Here is an 18,061-nt window from a genome sequence, read left to right as displayed (position 1 = left end):
TTTACTTTTTGGGGTGGCTTCAGCCCACCCTGAACCCAGAAACGGATCTATATAGGAGCTCGGGTGTACTAAATTCACCACAAAAAAAAATATTTTTATTTTTTAACAATAAAAATGTGACATCACCCCTTAATTTCTTAAAAATTTCAATATAATTCAATATTTGTTTATCTAATTATTAAAAAATATTAAAATTTATCTTTATCCACTCGTTTTATCTATAATTTTCTCGTTATTTTTTTAAATCACTTAAAAAAATTTCAAGCCTACCCAACTCTAAATTATAGATTCGCCTCTTCATATAACTACTTATATTTTGTTCAATATTCGATTAATAAACAAACTATCTACTAAGTTATATTTATGAATGATAATGAGTATCCGTATATCCAATACATGTGGGTACTCGACGGTCAGGATAAGATATTTTAAATTGGATCAAAATAGGAAATTACCTGATAGGGTTTAGGGTAAGAATATAGAGAGTAAGAATATAGAGGGGTTGAAAATCAAACTCGATATCCAACTATATTAATATTTATGTTTTTTTTTATAAAATTTAAGTTAATTTTCAAATATATAATCATTACAATAAATATCTATGATTTATTATACCATCTCCAACCGAAAAAATCCATTTTCAAACTCATTTTGGTGTAAATGTCACGTCAAACAATAATTTTCTTCAACCGAAAAACTCATTCTCAAACCCAAAAGAATATTATTATAATATTTTTTCTTACATCAAATTTTATAACTTTTTAATATCACCCATATATTTTACAAACTTATAAATTACACCACAATATTATAATATCATCCAAATATTTTAAACTTAATTATAAACTAATTATAAAAATAAAAAAAACTCAAAAATTATAATACACGAACAAAAAAAAATACATATAAAATTGAAATAAAAAATTATTCGTACAAATAAAAAGGAGATAACTTTTCAAATGTTGGAATTGTTGTATTTCTCCCACAAATGATCAATCAATGCATTTCGAAGTACAATGTGATCATCTTTATTTCTAATTTTTTATATCGAGATATGATTTCTTCAAATTGAGTATTTTCATCTACTACCATATCGACCTCCGGTGTTTCCAACTCAATCTCAATTGGTACACTTAGATCACGTTCATCATCCATAATCATGTTATGCAAAATTATTATTGTAATGTATTTAGTAATTTTTATAATTATATTTATTATAATATATATATATATATTAAAGTAATTTTATTTTTAAATATTATTATAATTTTTTTTAAATATTATTATAAATTTATGTTATATAAAAAATATTATATAAATAAATTAAATTAATAATTATATAAATAAGCTTAATATAAAATATACGATAAAAATAAAAATATAAACAAATAAAACATATAAATAAATAAGACATATAAATAAATTAAAATATAAATAATTTTTATAAATTAATTATATAAATAAGTTTAATATATAAAATTAATAAAATAAGAGTTGAAGGCTAAAATGTAAAAAATAAATAAAATATATGCGTCTGTGTACCGTTGTTGACAACGCATATTTGCATGCATTGGAGAAATATAATCTCATTTTAGGTATAAATTTGCAGTTTCAACTCTTACCTCTTACCCATAGTATGTTAATATCATTATTTTAAATATAACTTTTTCCTCTAATTTTTACATTTTTTAATAATAAAATATCATTTCTCACCTTTTTTATTTATTTTAAACATCATTCTTTAACCTATTTTCAACCTTTATTATTTCTAATTTAACTATAAAGTTATAAAACTACTCTAACACTGCTAATGTTTTCATTTATTTTAATTTTAATATTATTGATAAAATTTATTTGTATCTCAATTTGATAAAATTTATGTTCGTGTAGTAAAATAAAAAATTGTGTTTGAGGATCTTATTATATTGTATATTATGATATTTATTAATGATATTTTATATTTAAAAATAAATAAAAAGATATATAATTTAAATAAATAGAAATATTGAAATAATAAAAAGAACTTTTTTCTATTGGCGAGTCGTCACTCGTCAGAGAAGAGAGAGGGGGCAGCAGACACACATCATCCCTGAAAGTGACTCGAAACCGACAAAATGCAGAGTGGCATAAAATGTAATTATATACAAACACAAGCCTTTTTCTACTAGCCACTTCTTGATTAATGGAGTGGTGGTGGCGCATATTAGAAACAGTCGTCTTCAACAAAATTTTGATTCATATCTGAAAGTGAAAGAGTAATAGATAGATATAGAGAGAGAAAGATACACATATATAGAGAGAGAGACATCACCATAGCACCAATAGCACCATTAGCACCAGACGAGGAAGAAGAAAAGATACGAGCTTTACTCAAAGAAACGAGTTTTAGAGAAGAAGAAGCTCAACCCTGAATTCGACGACCTGATTAACATTCATTTACATATTACCCACTTCGATTTCCTTTCTGTTCAAATGGCCAAGATTATTATCCACCACCAGCTTATTGATTCCGGTATAGTGTAGGTTTTCTATCTTTTTGAAGTTTTAGCTCTCTGCAAATCCCTGCAGGAGCTTTCTTTCTTCTCTCTTTCGCTCTATTCGAACCCTTTTCCTATTTCCCTACAATGGGTTGCCTTCGGATGACCATTAGAAATCTGGATCCAGTCAGGAAAAGAAGCGGTGGACTAAGAACAAAACAAGCTGGACGAGGGTCTTGTCGTGGTAGTTAGACTAGATAACCCTATTCGCCGGAAAATGCTACCGTCTCCGGCATTGAACTAAAGTGTTTTCATTTTAAATCTACATCCATCTGTTTTTTTACTCTCTTCTTCTTCTTCCCTTTCTATCTGTGATTCATCACCATGGGTTATCTGTTGAAAGAAGCTTTGAAATCTTTCTGTGGAGTTAATCAATGGTCATATGCTGTTTTCTGGAAGGCTGGTTTGCAAAACCCCAAGTAAGTTTCTTTGATTACCCTTTAGCTAAATTGATTTTGATATGCTTTAAGCTTTATTGGGTATTGCTCTCAACTTTTAAATTTGTTTTTCTGCAAAAGTAAACTTTAATTTTGGAGTTTTATGGTTGGAATCTTTACCTGATCTACTTGTGTTCAAATAGGCTTCTAATCTGGGAAGAATGTTACTATGATCCACTTCCTGTAATTTCTGGCATTGATGCCTCTGAACTTGCTTTGGAAGAGTGGGAAGCTTGCTGGAACTCTTCTGGATCTAATTCTTCTTTGTTTGGTATTCATGAAGAGGATAAAGTTCATATTCTGGTTAATCAAATGATGTTGGATAACCAGATTAAAATTGTTGGAGAAGGGTAATTAAATTCATGTCCTGTTCTGTTTTGTTCTGTTGTGTTCCTAATCTCGTTCTCTCGGTTTCTTAACATGGGTTTGAATCTATTTCATTTTCAGATTAGTTGGTCGGGCTGCGTTTACTGGTCAACATCTATGGATTATTGGGGAGAATTTCACAAGAGAAGCCTTTCATCCTCCTCAGGTAAGTTATGGTTTCCAATTTGAATTCTTTGTTAAGACTTGAGAGAGTTTGTATGAATGAAATCTTCATATTCTTGTTTTAGGTTCTATGTGAGATGCACAGACAAATGGCAGCCGGTATGAAGGTATTTTCTGGCATAATCAAACTCTAATCTTGTTTCTTGTTATGTTTATTGTGAATTTGCTGAAGTTTATTTATGTTGTTTCAGACTATTGCTGTGATACCTATACCTGATTGTGGTGTTGTTCAGCTTGGTTCGACTTTGAATGTAAGTTGTTGTTAGCATATTTTCATTGTTCTTGTTTTGGTTGCGGTTTCTGATTCGAATCTTGTTTTGATTTGATCAGATTTCAGAGAATTTTGAGTTTGTTAATGGTGTTAAGACTCTACTCGTTCAACTAGGATGCGTTTCCAGTAGTGTTGTGTTTGATAATGATTCGTTTCCTTTTGCTGGTAACGATTCGGTCTGTTCTTCAGTTTCTCGAGCCCCGAGTGATCTTTTCGAGCAAAACTTTGTGAAATATGACGGCGGTTTGAGCGTAATAAATGAGAATCTAGATGAAATCTTGGAACCGCCTTCTTCGGGTGGTGGTGGGGGTGATGATCTATTTGATATTTTAGGGTCGGATTTCAGAAAGAGAATGTTCAATGACGGGAGGAGAACATTGAAAACAGACGATCTTCATTGTTCTAACTCCGATTTATATTCATTCGACGGAGGAAACTCGACAAGTGGTGTTTTCTCGGTAAACAGTTGTGACAATCTGTTAGATGCTGTTGTGAACAACGTTTGGAGTTCAGGTTCAAACAAACAGATCTCAGACGACAGTCTGTCGTGCAAGACTTCGATAACGAATGGAGGGTTGTTTGGCGGAGGATCTTGTTCTTTTAAATCTGAACGCACTAAGGAAGATGCCGTTGTCAATAACTGCTCCCAAGCCAGTAGTTCACATTTCGGATCTCAAATCAGTTCGCTGATTGGACAAAGCCAGAGTGCTTCAACTGCTTATTCGAAGAAGCAGGACGAGGTTTGTAAAAGTAACCGTAAACGACTCAAACCGGGAGAGAATCCTCGACCTAGGCCAAAAGATCGACAGATGATTCAAGACCGGATGAAAGAATTGCGCGAAATTGTACCCAATGGAGCAAAGGTGTTGTTTTGTTTTTTGGTTACAAATTTTCTTCTCTTTTGTAGTTACTTATATATATTCTATTTTATTTTATACAAAAAACAGTGTAGCATCGATGCATTGCTGGAGCGAACGATCAAACATATGATTTTCTTGCAAGGTGTTACGAAACATGCTGACAAGTTAAAACAAACCGGGGAATCCAAGGTTTTGTTCTGACCCCGTTTTGACATCTTATTCGTGATTATTAAGGTTACATGTAGCTGATTTATTTTTTTCGAATTGAATCTTGAAACAGATAATAGGCAATGATGGAGGGCTGCACTTGAAAGATAACTTTGGGGGAGGAAGAACATGGGCTTATGAAGTTGGATCACAATCCATGATGTGTCCAATCATAGTCGAAGATCTGAATGCTCCTCGTCAAATGCTTGTCGAGGTATTGATTTTAACAGCCCCATCGCATATTATATGAATGATTTGTGATTGCTAAAACAATCATTTTCTTCTTGCAGATGCTTTGTGAAGAACGTGGTTTGTTTCTAGAGATCGCCGATATAATTAGAGGACTCGGATTAACAATCTTGAAAGGTGTGATGGAAACCCGGAATGACAAGATCTGGGCACGCTTTTCTGTTGAGGTATAATTCAAAATTTTAAATTAATCATACATACATATATGTATAAATTGATTTGTTTGACATGGAAATGCAATTGCAGGCTAATAGAGACGTGACGAGGATGGAGATATTTATGTCGTTAGTTCATCTTTTAGAGCAAACCGCCGCCACGAAAAATATTTCTTCATCAACACATGGAATTAACTGCTTTGAGAAGAACAACGATAACTTGATTGCCCCGGTTCCTCCTATAGGTTTTCGTTAGCAGAACTAATAATGGATATTTTTATTTAGGGTTTTTTTGGTGTGTTTGTTGTTTGTGTGTCCTGGATATGTTGAGAGCAATGCCATGACTGACATTGATCCGGGGCAAGATCGGGTCTGGATTGTTCTTGTAATGATCCACGACCGAATCGGAATGTGACCTTGCAGATGTAGCATAATGTTATTTATAATAGTTCAATGTTTCATTTTAATTTGAGACGATGTTTGTTTGATTGTTATTCGGTTTTGAGTGTAAATTAAGGGTGATTGTTGATCACATTGGTTCGGTTATTTGCAAAAAAAAACCTCTATCCGACTATAATAGTTCGATTTGTATTGTACTAAAACTCTATATTCTAACTCAATCAAGTATTAGTGACATTTTATTGTTTTTCTCATTATTATTATTGAAATTTTAATAAACATGATGAATTGATGCTTAATTATCTAACTTACCTAAGGTAAAAATAGGTTAAAATGTCTTATTCAACAAGGTAAGAATGTGACTATAAATAAACTAAAATGTCACCCTTACAATATTATAATCACCTTTAATAGAAATTCAAATTTTGATAGATAAAATAATAATAATTTCTTATATATTACCAAATAATATTTAAGTATTAAATTTTATTTTTTTAAAATATATAATGTTTAAAAAATTATGAGTGAGATGCAAGTTTCACTTTCCAGTTGTTGATTAAATCATTGGACAAATATTTAAAGTTACATGACAGATTTGTAAAAGGAAAAATAATTTTGGGTAGTTTTGTAATTCCTCTTTAGGAATAAATGGCATAAAAGTTAAATAGACAGCTGAATTTACTTAGAAGCTTAAATAGATCATCAAACTTTTAATTGGATAAACACCGTGTTAAATTTATGGAAAGTGATTGAATAGTTTATGCATTTCTATATAATAATTGTAAAATTGACTTAATCGAGATTATGGTTGTTATTATAAGTTTTAATCATGTTCTTGAAAAGAAAATTAAAAAAAAATGTTTAATTAAGCTTTTTTTTAGCTTCAATTCATAATGATGGATGTCTATTAATTCCCCCACCCAAACAATTATTCCTTAAAAAAAAACTAAAAGTTATTAATGATACAAAGAATGTAGGTGGACTACATCTATTGTATTTGCACTTAAAAAGAGGATGGCTTACTACTTTGAAATATGCTTGATTGAGGGATGCTTGTGTCGGTTGTTAAAAAATTTGGATACAAACCGTAAAATCGGTTAGTTTGAGTTTATGGATCTCTATTTCGGTTATTTATGGGTCTCCAGTTAATGGACCATTTAGAATCGTATGACGTTCGGTGATCGTGGTCAACCAATACGTTTATTTCACAACGTTATTATTATTACGATAAAAAGGTCTCCTCAGAAAAATCAATAGAGGCGGTCGATAAAATTATTGATTTTATTTAGAATTTCTTAACTCGTTAAAAGTGTTTTTACGTTTGTTTCACAATATTTAATTTTATTGTGTTTTGAATGTATATGATTTTTTTATTATTATTTTAATTGATATAATATTATTCTTAAAAAAAACAATAATAAGTTATTAATTGAATGACACTCATGTTTAAGTTAGAAAGAATTTTGGTTTAAATACTACAAATATAATATTTGATTTTCTTTAAAAATTTATTGAGGTGGGACGATGATAATAGTTGATGTTTTAGAGAATAAATTTTAATAAAAAATATTAAATGTAATAAATAATTTTTTTTTAAAAAGAAATATTTATATATGAGAATATTCATGTCCTTAAAAGGTATATTAAAGTGCGGCTACCCTAGGATCTGATTAATCTCATCCAATTGTATATTAAAAAGATAATTATTCATGGAGGGATTCAAAATTTAGAGTTTAAAAAAATTTTAGCATCAACTTCAAGGAAATAAAAAGAATTAATGAATGTGGTTAACACTTGTTTTTAAAAGTAAAGAAACAAATAATGAATTAAGTTAAATTAACAACAACAAAAAAAAAATTAGAAAACTATATCATTTTATAAAAAATAAAATATATAATAAATAAATTTTAAACAAGTGTTTTTCTATTTTTCTTTCTCAACTTCAACCTAACTAAGATCTGCTGCCATTTGTAGTACTAATAAAAGTGTGTTAGATATACAATCTATTTTTTTATACTTATTAAAAGATATTATCCCTTATTTAATTGAAATCAAAGTTATTTTTAAAAAATATCTAAAAGGAAGTGAATAATTTGGGTTGACGTTTTAAGTGATTTTTTTAACTTCAGAAATTGTATTTTTTTATTATTATTAATATTTGAATTGATATTTTTTTTGGTGCGACATTTTGTTTAAATAATCAAAATTTTCATCCCAAAATTTATATTCCGAATAATATAAATTATTTGTAGGTTGTTAGTACACATACCTTTCGATTATTTTGGTTATCAGTTTCTCGAATCCGGAAATAAATGGAATTACCATTATTAAGTTGTTTTTACTTTCTTCTATAAAAAAAAAATTAAGTGATTTTTTAAGTTAAACTGCTATGTATTATAATATTCGATTATTTTAGTTATCAATTTCACAAATCATTTTATTTTATCCAGAAATAACTGGAGTTACCATTATTGAAGTTGTTTTTACTTTTTTCCATAAAGAATAATTGAAAGTAATTTTTTAATTGAATAAAATTTAATATGTATTATTCAATTTTAAATTTTTTAAATTTATTTTAATATATTATTTTTATAATTTTTTAATTATATATATATAGATAATCAATTATTAGGATTTTTTGATCAATTCTCAGCCAATGACAATTTTCACTAGAGGCGGGTAATGAGGTTTGAACTCATAACCATATAAAATTTAAATTTATTGATTGAACCACTAAACTACACCATTTTATATTTAAAATTACAATATATTTTACTAAATACTTTAAGATTTTTAACAAATAGGCTGCAAATTACAAGATAATTCGATATTTTTCAATAGAAAATTAATTATTATAAATTTGACATATTATTTAACATATAATTGTTTTGATTTTATTGATATTATTTTGCAAATTAATTCTTAATATATAACTTTTTATTTAAAATAATAATAACTAATTCATTTAAAAAAAAACAAACTTATTTATTTTCAAAATATTAATATCTGTTTATGAGCTATTTTCCGGAACTTAAAATCAAACGGGGTTAAAAGGCGCTCTTCCTTCTTAGATTCCATTTTTCAAACTTAGCGATCTATATCAAGAGAAAGCGGTGAGGCGATTAGCAAGAACGCAGATTTTATCTTCTTTGGATCTACTTTGCTTCCTCGTCTCATCTGAAGCTTCCAATCGCTGCGTTTTCCTTCTCAATTCAGTAAGTCTAAACCCTAGATCTTACTGTATTAAGCGATATAAATGAAATAATCTGTTTTTTTTTGTTCTTCAGGACCAAAGAAACATGAAAGTGAAACTTCTGCGTATCCTTTTTATGCTATTTTGTAGATTGGGTTTATGAATTTAGGGTGTTTCTGAAGAATTGATTTGATTACTATTGTTTATTACACATCTGTCATTCACATTGATAAGTATGCTGTAAATTAGGGTGTTTTTTCAGATTTGAAGCTCTTTATGATTGTGTATTTTCTTGACTCGACACCTTTTGGAATGTTTTTGGGCTTGTAAAAAGAGTAAGCATTCATCTTTATTTTTACCCAAATTAAATTATGGGAGATGTAATACTGATGAGATGAACATGGTGTTTAGGTGGCATGCAATTGCTTCATGGACTTGGGATGCACAAGATGATTCATGTGGGATTTGTAGGATGGCTTTTGATGGTTGTTGTCCAGATTGTAAGCTACCTGGTGATGATTGTCCATTAAGTAAGTTATTATTGGTCATTGTAATAGTTGTTTCAGTATATGACTTGTTTTTATGTTTTCGAAAAAGCTTGTGTGGACATTGATTGTGTTACTGCATATGGTTAGGTTTTTCGGAAGGTTTTACAAGGTTTTTGTTTTGTTTGGCAGTTTGGGGTGCTTGCAACCATGCTTTTCATCTCCATTGTATCTTAAAATGGGTGAATTCACAGACCCCTCAAGCGCATTGCCCCATGTGTCGTCGTGAATGGCAGTTCAAGGGATGATGATTATGATGACGACGACAATGAAATTCACAAGTTTATTTAATTTACCTGAAAGCCCACAAGTGAAGAAGGCGACAGAAATCGAATCTTTTTAAGCATAGTATGGAACAGAGAAATTATTTCTACTAGCTAGTCTTGTTTAGTGATGTTGTTATGATATTTCATACTTCTAAATATTGGGGATTGAACAAATTCACCATTAGTGTTACTTTTTTTCCCCTTCTTTTTCTCATAACAAAATTCATTATACAACTTATCCATTCTCGGCTTTTAACCAATGTCAACTCCTCGTTCATTCCTCTCTTCAACCATTGAAGAATCGAATAAGGAATCGCACCCAAGCTTATTCTTCTTTGTAGTTCATTCACGACTGTACATTCTTCAACCACCACCGAATTACAAAATCCCTCTTCTTTGTCTGCAACGATTCTTTTGTGTAGTTCATTCACGATTGTACATTCTTCAACCACCATATCTAACTATTCAACAGAGCAAGGTATTTTTCGAGCAGTTCGGTTTTATTTCATTTAGGTCTGATGACTATTTATGTTAAGTCTATTGAGTCTCCTAAATCATCTTTATGATGAATTTTGCATGACAATTATATTGGGTTTATGTATTTTACTCTATACATTAATTTTTTTTTGTTTTGATGTAAAAGATAATGACACGTATTCATATCGCTAGAAGATGCAAATTATTCTAATTATAACATCAATTGTGAACATGTTCATTGTTGTATATATTATGGGGGTACAACTGTTATTTTTACATTTACATATTATATTATGTATAATATGAGACTTTCACTTGGGTGTTAGATTCATCAATATTCATAATCATATTTAATTCCATCAAATGACTTTAAACTTATTCAAACTCATTCATGTCTCGATTCCAGCATTTAAACAGTCCTCTTAATGTTTTTTTTAGAAAGACGATAATTAAATGAAAGCCATGAAAGAGTAAAAGAGTTAGAACTGAATGAAGAACAACAATGACGAAAAAAAATAAAAAAAAAATGAATGACAAGCACCATGAAATAAGTGGTGAGGGTGACTTTTATCGTTCTAATTTTGACGGATTAATCAATTTTTCTCGCATGTGGGAATACGCCTCCACGTTCGGATAAGGGAGTTACCGTCGATGATAATATCGTTCAAGTCCCCTTAATGTTACTCTAATTAATTGAGTATATCAATATTTCTTTTTTTTTTTAATTAAGTTGCATAATAATTTATTTGATATTTAATAGAGAAACTACGAAAAATTAAATAAAAGTTACACCCCATCACAAAAATAAATAATGAAAATGATGATATTTAAATAAGTAAGAAATGTTAATATTAATATTAATAGTATAAGGGTAAGATATAATAATATATAATAGAAAATTAGTCTCTATCATCTCTATATATTTTAATAAAATTTATTAAAAGTCCATATTAGGCACATTTATTATGACATAAGATAAAAGTTTTTTCCTTCCATTAATACTCAAATTACTATCTATAAAGATTTAATTAATCTTTACATATATAATATAAATATACCACCACTAAAAAAAAATTTACAAAATATTGAAATAAAATGTTGATGTTTGTATGATAAAGTTAAAGTGGTTAATTTTGGTAAGTAAAAAAGTATATTTTTTTTTTTACAGTGGGGGGTTGGGGGAGTAATAAAAAAGTTACTACTGTCCAAAGAAGTGAAGTGGTTCTTCCCTCCATATCTCTCTCTATATCGAACCAAATTGTTCATCGTCTAATTCCCTCGTTTTCTTCCTTTCTCTCTCTTCCCGCTTTTTTAATCTTTCAACTCTTCACGAATCAGATCTTGTTCATCCTCTCCGTTTGATTCAACTACTGTTTGATGAATCACTTTTTGAATCCTTTCCTTCTCTAGAACCTCCGTTCTTTATCAAACAGTTTCACCGAGGGTTCCGATCGAGCGCAGCGTCATTTTCACGAATTGAAACTTTCAAATGGCAACTCCTAAACCTTTGGATCAGTTACCGGAGGAGAGTATCGTTCAGAAGAAGACACACTTGAACCGTAATCTCACATTTTCTACCTCGAAGCCGGTGTTCAATGACTACCACCGCTTCACTGCATCTCCTTCCGACGTCAAGAAGACATTCGAAGAAGGAATTGTCGTCAAGTCTCCGGTGAGTGCGTTTTACTTCTGTGTTTTTATAGGTTTTTTAGGTAATTGGAGAATTTATGAGCTGTGTGAGATCTGATTATTATCTAGTTCGAAGTCAATGTTCTTTTCTTTGCGTGTGGAAATGGAATGTGATGATTAGATGGATGTTTTATAGGTTTGTTCATGCTGAATTATAGGAATCGATGACTACTCTACTTGTCTTCTTTTCATTCATATAGATGAATTAGTAAGTTATTACTATGATACTAATCAGGCGGAATGATATCATTCTCATTATAGCCATGTACATTCATCCTAGTTTTGAAAATGCTGGAGGATGTCAGTTGTGTTTAAGGATCTATTTCAGTTTTTTCGTTTCTAAAGGTTTACACCTAATTATTCATTCACATCGATGAATTTGTAAGTTATTACTATGATACTAATCAGGCTCTATAGGAATGATATCATCTTCAAACAAGCTCATTATATCCATGTACATTCATCCTACTTTTATGAAAATGCTGGAGGATGTCAATTGTGTCTAAGGAGTAAGGATCTATTTCAGTTTTTTCGTTTCTAAAGGTTCACACCTAATTCACTTCTCAAAGTATATCAAGTCTCTCTTGAAGGAGTATGAATTGATAAATTTACATTTGTCCATGCTCATGAATTTTGACACAATGAAATACATATTGATTCTATGATAAAAAACAAAAGGATACATTATCAAGAAAACCTACCTGATGCCCGATTCAGACTCATAAAGAAACTTTAACTAGGTTAATTGATAAGGAAAGGTTGTTCTCCAATCCTTTTATGAAGTAGTCTCAGTGATTGACATTTTTGTTGCCTGTGGGCTGTGGCAGAAGAGAGTACGAGAACAGCAACTGTTGCAGATTCTTGCTTCTCATTCCGGCAACATCTGAAAGAGTTTGTGTTAATGAGTATTCCTGATGTTCCTCTTGTTGTGTTTGTTACGATTTCTTACTGTGAATGTTATCTATGGGGTTTCATTGCTTTTTCCGAGTTCATGATTTTGTTGCTTGTGCTTTATTTATCAGAAAGTGTTACTTGCTTTGCCACAAGGCTAATAATGTTTGGGAAACTTGTTATTAATTTGACTATAAAGTTCTATAACTACTATACACTAACTTACTTAGATATCCATTAATGTAATTTATTAAAACATTTGATCTACTCAGCCACTAAAACGTAAGGTTGACAGAGCAGAACAACAAACTGAGTCTTTTGAACAGAGACCAAGCAGTGAAAATGTTGTCAACAACCTTGAAACCCCAGTATCAAAAGGTGGTAAAACTCAGAAATTACCCAGGGCCTCTAGGTCCAACAGATATGGACAACAAACTCCAGCAGCTAATCTAGGTAAGTTTTGCACCATTATTCTTTTCTGACTTCAATATATGGCATTACATTATAAAGTGAAGTATTTCAAAGAGTCTTTTAGCTACGATATGATTGATGTCTATCAATATTCTTTTCCAAATCGTGTCCCAAGGAAAGGACAAATAGGTGAGAAACATATCATAGTTTTGTTTCTTTCAATTTGCAGGTACTCCATCAGGAAATAATCCCACTCCTGTTGGCCCCTGTCGATATGACAGTTCCCTAGGTGAGTGAGTCACACATGGTTAGGGCTTTGTCAACATTATTCCTCCTTTTCATGTTTTATTTGTTTACTGTTTTTACATGATATCAATATAGTCCCCTTTTAAAGGGTAAAGCAAGCACCAGCAATTCATTCTCCAATGACAAGGTTCCTTTTTGTTTGTTAATTTAGGCTTATTAACAAAAAAGTTTATCAATCTGATAAAACATGCGGAAGATGGAATTCTTGATCTAAATAAAGCTGCAGATACACTAGAGGTGATTTGTAATTTCTTTTTCCGTATATTTATATTGTCTGCTGTGGGAGTTTGGCTTATTTGAAAGATCTTCAAGCTTTATATAGGTTCAGAAGAGACGGATATATGACATAACAAATGTCCTTGAAGGAATTGGTCTTATTGAAAAGAAGCTGAAGAATAGAATTCAGTGGAAGTAAGGATGTGTTTAATCTTGTAAAAGAAGTTTATCAGTTAAACTTGTTTGTTCTTTTATTAGTTTATTTGAGCGAGAAGTTGCTAAAATTATTTTTATTAGGGGACTTGATACATCGGGATCAGGCGATGTTGACGAGAATGCTTCTACCTTACAGGTAAAATTCTTGAAAAACATGAACTTGTTGAGATACAGGAGCTTTAAGTAGTACATTACATAAGGATTTAATTGAAATTAACATTCTTTGGTGGTACCTACAATTATTGAAAGGCATATTACTCTTACCATGTATAGAATAGAGCTTGTTTTATTTTGTTGATTTGTACATCAATATTATTACAGAAAGAGTGAAGGCATCTAATGTAATGGGTTGATTGTCCTAATGGATTTTCAGGCTGAAGTTGAGAACCTTTCTCTTGAAGAACACAACTTGGATGAACAAATAAGGTAATTTACTCATCCCTAGCTAGATTTGCCAAATTTAAAGTTGCATTGTTCTGATTTGATTGCATCTTCCAGAGACATGCAGGAGAGGCTAAGAGAACTGAGTGAAAATGAAGACAATCAAAAGTAATTTTCTGTCTTGGGATTAATTTAATTATGTCAGATAATTCATCAGAAAGAAAAAGTTCCTAAATATGACCTGAAAGCTGTGTGATATTATCTTTCTATCCCAGCATCATATCTGTAGACAATGTGAAATATTAAGTTGCATATTCCTCTTTTGTAGGTGGCTTTTTGTTACTGAAGACGACATCAAGAACATACCTTGTTTCCAGGTATAGTCTGTCTTCATGTCTTCATGTCACTATGGACTTTAGCTAGAGATTTATGCTGCTAACCTTTTGTGCATATATTCATTTTAGAATGAAACCCTGATAGCAATTAAAGCGCCACATGGCACAACTCTAGAAGTCCCCGAGCCCGATGAGGTGAGTTAACATCATGAATAGTCATAAGTTTTTTGAAGTAAAAAACTCAATTTTCCGGGTTAAAAAATGAGCAGGCTGTAGACTATCCTCAAAGGAGATACAGGATAGTTCTGAGGAGCACCATGGGGCCAATAGATGTCTATCTTGTGAGGTACACTACTACTTAATTTGTTGTTCCTTCCTTCGGGTTATATGATGCATGAAAACAAACATATATATAAATTGTAAAATGAACACTATTCAGTCAATTTGAGGAGAAATTCGAGGATACAAATAATGGTGGGGGATCTGCGGCGGCAGCAGCAATGCCTGTTGTTCCTTTTGTGGGGGGAGTGAATGAGGACAATACTGCTGCAGGGACAGAAGTAGTAGTGCCTGTCACTGGAGAAATGAGAGGAAATGAATCCGAAACACATGGAAAAGAAGCTGGATGTGGCTCGCAGCCGTATGATTTTGTAAGTGGGATGCTGAAGATCGTCCCTGAAGTCAATGTGAGTCCCCCATCTGTGACGAAATTCATTTGAATTGAGTAATTATAATAATGTTTTGTTGATAATTGCAGAGCGATGCAGATTACTGGCTTTTAACGGATGCTGGTGTTAGTATTTCAGAAATGTGGGAAAATGGGCGTATCCTTTAGTAATTTCTCGAGATGATTATACTTTTTGAAATTTGTTAAAATGTGAACCTTGACGATGATTGAATACAGCTGGTGATGTGGAATGGGATGAATTGAATAGATTAGAAGATGAGTTGAATAGATTACCAGAAGAAGATGAGTTTATAATGGTAGATGTTGCAACACTTCAATCTCAAACTCTGCCCGATGTTGCAGCACTTGAATCTCAAACGCCTCCTCCTGATGTTGCAGCACTTGAATCTCAAACTCCGCCAGTACCTTCAACTTCAACCGAAGCTCGTAATGATGATGATGATGATTCTTCGTTGGGGAAATGAAGTTAGGGGGTATGCGGGAACTATCGTTTTATAAAGCAAGCAAGCAAACAAACAAGAGAACAGTATAAAAGACAAGGAGGGTGAGAATTTAGCAGAGCTGTGTTTAGGAAAGCAGGGTTTAGGGCTTAGGAAGCACCATATTATTATGTACATATTATTACTGTTTGTATGTTTGTTTGTTTGGGAGTACAAGTGCAAAGACAGTAGATAATAGGAGGAGTGGTCTATGATGTGTTGTTGTTGTTGTTGTTGATGATGTTGTTAATCCAGGAAGCTACAATGGGAGTGAGAGCGACAGTAGGAGGAAATCTGATAGGGGAAGCTGCTTTGTGAGCTGCATAAGCTAAAGCAAATGTTCCTAGTTTCTCTCCGGTTTCATTGGTTGAGATTCCGACCTTGTTTAGCAGAGCAGAGACGTCGACTCCGGCAGTAATGAGGGCATAACATAGAGAGAATGAGATCAAGGAGAGAGTAATGGAAGTGGCCAAGTATGCTCCTCCATATTTAGTCAAGAGTTCCTTTGCTTCTTCTCCCTTTCCTTTTGATGATTTCTTTCCCCCTCCTTCTTCTTCTTCTTCTTCTTCTTCTTCCTCTTCGGACGAGCTGCTGCTGCTGCTGCTGCTGCTGCTGAATATCTGTTACAGCATTCATACATTCATTCAATCAATGAATGAAGCAAGCAATTGCAAAACTAGATAAGAGGTAATGTTGTTGTTGTTACCTTCCAAAGACCAGCCTCAAGGCCGTATTTCTTTGTAATATCTTCAGCTGAGGAAGAAGAAGAAGTAGGGGGTTTAATCTTCTTCTCGTCCTCAGTGGTGGTGGGGGTCTCCTTGAGAGCTCTGATTCTGAGTCGGAATCGAGTTGAGGAGGTGGTGGTGTTGATTTTGGCAGTCGTCGGTCGTCGATAATTGCCGGCGGCGAAGACGAGGAAGACAACACTACTATTGGCAGTGCAGATGATAGATGACGATGATAAAGCCATGTCTCTTCTATCACTCTAGTAAAATTCAGGCGGCGGCAGTGGTGGTGGGTACGGGCTAAGTGAAGAGCATAATTTTGTGAAAGGAAGAAGATGGCGATGCTTATCAATGGAGGAAGAGCTTCATCCTCTTTTGTTTTGTCCACTTATTAGAGGGTCATTTTCGTCATTCTACTTTCTCTTCATTTTCTTCTCTGGACCTCTGGTAAATAAGACGGACAACTCTACATTAATCCACTCCATCCATTAATATAATAATAATAAATAATCCCTTTAAACAAATTTATATTAAAATAATATTTATATTATTATTAAAAAAGAAATTGTTTTTAGTAGTTCTTGACAAGAGTGTAGCTACTTATATAAGTAAATGAAACCAAGTTAAATAATAGCCCGACATGTATTGGTTTCCTACAAATAATAGACCAATAAGTGTTTTCAATAGTTGTATTATGGAAAATTCCTTTGTCGGTGAACATGGTGTATATATAATAAATCAACATTTCAAATAATCAAATCATCTAAAAACAAAGACGTTAAGAGCATTTAGGGGTGGTGATACTCTTGAAGAAGCCCATTACTCTTTACTAAACCTCACATAAGAAAAGGGTATCTTCAACCGGATTCCATCAAAGCATGGACAAATCCAATTTTTTTTTTTTTTTTTTTTTTTTTTTTTTTTTTTTTTTATGTAGTAAGCTTGTCACCTTAATACATTAACTATTATTATTTTATTTATACCCAGATATTTCGATCCTGGCAAACCCTAATGTAAATCTGTCTTTCTAACATAGTAGTAACTAAAGTACCACCATTCTAGAAAAGTTTATCTCTAGAGCAACAAAGACTTAATTACAAGTTAAAGGGGTTAATCTTTAAAATGAGTATAAGATTAATGTGTATTGAACAACCTTATAGTACAAGGATATCATACTAGTAAATGTTTAACTATGCAAAACCATTTGTTCTTTTTTAAGTTGGTTAGGTTATATTAAAATCCTAGTGAATGTTTGAGCAAGTAAAACACAAATGTATTTTTTTGGTAAGTTGACTAGGTTATATTATGGGTATCATGAGTTGGTTGTCTATCTTTCATAATAATCAATATATATATTTACAAATCTTCTATATTAAAAATTATAATAAATTTCTTACAGCATAGAGAAATGAATTTGATATATAAATAGGTCTTGTAAACATTAAGAATGAGGTTTTCCCAAAAAAAAAAAAACATTAGAGTGAGTCTACAACGTGTAAAGAAACATAACACAGTAAACGTTCCCTTTTCTTCTTTTCTTTTTTAATTTTAAGAAACAATAAACTCTTCTACAAGATTC

At 31.6% G+C, this 18,061-nt stretch overlaps 4 protein-coding genes across 4 annotated transcripts; 3 read left to right on the top strand and 1 right to left on the bottom strand.

Annotated features, from left to right (window-relative positions):
- The first annotated feature begins 2,219 nt into the window (after positions 1 to 2,219).
- On the top strand, positions 2,220 to 5,756 carry LOC124920268 (transcription factor LHW). The gene is made up of 10 exons (XM_047460715.1): positions 2,220 to 2,956; positions 3,118 to 3,324; positions 3,422 to 3,506; positions 3,589 to 3,630; positions 3,715 to 3,774; positions 3,854 to 4,657; positions 4,742 to 4,843; positions 4,935 to 5,075; positions 5,152 to 5,277; positions 5,357 to 5,756. The coding sequence occupies exons 1-10, from the start codon at positions 2,862 to 2,864 to the stop codon at positions 5,519 to 5,521; spliced, it is 1,827 nt and encodes a 608-aa protein (XP_047316671.1). The 5' UTR covers positions 2,220 to 2,861; the 3' UTR covers positions 5,522 to 5,756.
- Positions 5,757 to 9,251: 3,495 nt separating this feature from the next.
- LOC124916738 (anaphase-promoting complex subunit 11-like) lies at positions 9,252 to 9,775 on the top strand. The gene is made up of 2 exons (XM_047457501.1): positions 9,252 to 9,387; positions 9,535 to 9,775. Exons 1-2 carry the CDS (start codon positions 9,252 to 9,254, stop codon positions 9,648 to 9,650), a joined length of 252 nt encoding a protein of 83 aa, XP_047313457.1. The 3' UTR covers positions 9,651 to 9,775.
- A 1,631-nt stretch (positions 9,776 to 11,406) lies between these two features.
- On the top strand, positions 11,407 to 16,249 carry LOC124920265 (transcription factor E2FB-like). The gene is made up of 13 exons (XM_047460712.1): positions 11,407 to 11,817; positions 12,998 to 13,178; positions 13,366 to 13,425; positions 13,594 to 13,679; positions 13,765 to 13,853; positions 13,956 to 14,010; positions 14,248 to 14,300; positions 14,373 to 14,423; positions 14,584 to 14,632; positions 14,720 to 14,785; positions 14,860 to 14,936; positions 15,030 to 15,276; positions 15,348 to 16,249. The coding sequence occupies exons 1-13, from the start codon at positions 11,635 to 11,637 to the stop codon at positions 15,423 to 15,425; spliced, it is 1,275 nt and encodes a 424-aa protein (XP_047316668.1). The 5' UTR covers positions 11,407 to 11,634; the 3' UTR covers positions 15,426 to 16,249.
- LOC124920266 lies at positions 15,904 to 16,848 on the bottom strand. Its single transcript, XM_047460713.1, has 2 exons — positions 16,464 to 16,848; positions 15,904 to 16,377 (listed from the first exon to the last, which is right to left on the bottom strand). The coding sequence occupies exons 1-2, from the start codon at positions 16,725 to 16,727 to the stop codon at positions 15,967 to 15,969; spliced, it is 675 nt and encodes a 224-aa protein (XP_047316669.1). The 5' UTR covers positions 16,728 to 16,848; the 3' UTR covers positions 15,904 to 15,966.
- Between the last annotated feature and the right edge of the window lie 1,213 nt (positions 16,849 to 18,061).

This window comes from Impatiens glandulifera, chromosome 1 (genome assembly GCF_907164915.1).
Source record: "Impatiens glandulifera chromosome 1, dImpGla2.1, whole genome shotgun sequence".
Classification (NCBI taxonomy): Eukaryota; Viridiplantae; Streptophyta; class Magnoliopsida; order Ericales; family Balsaminaceae; genus Impatiens; species Impatiens glandulifera.
Note: the sequence above shows the minus strand (reverse complement) of the source record. Positions and strands in the feature narration are given on the sequence as shown.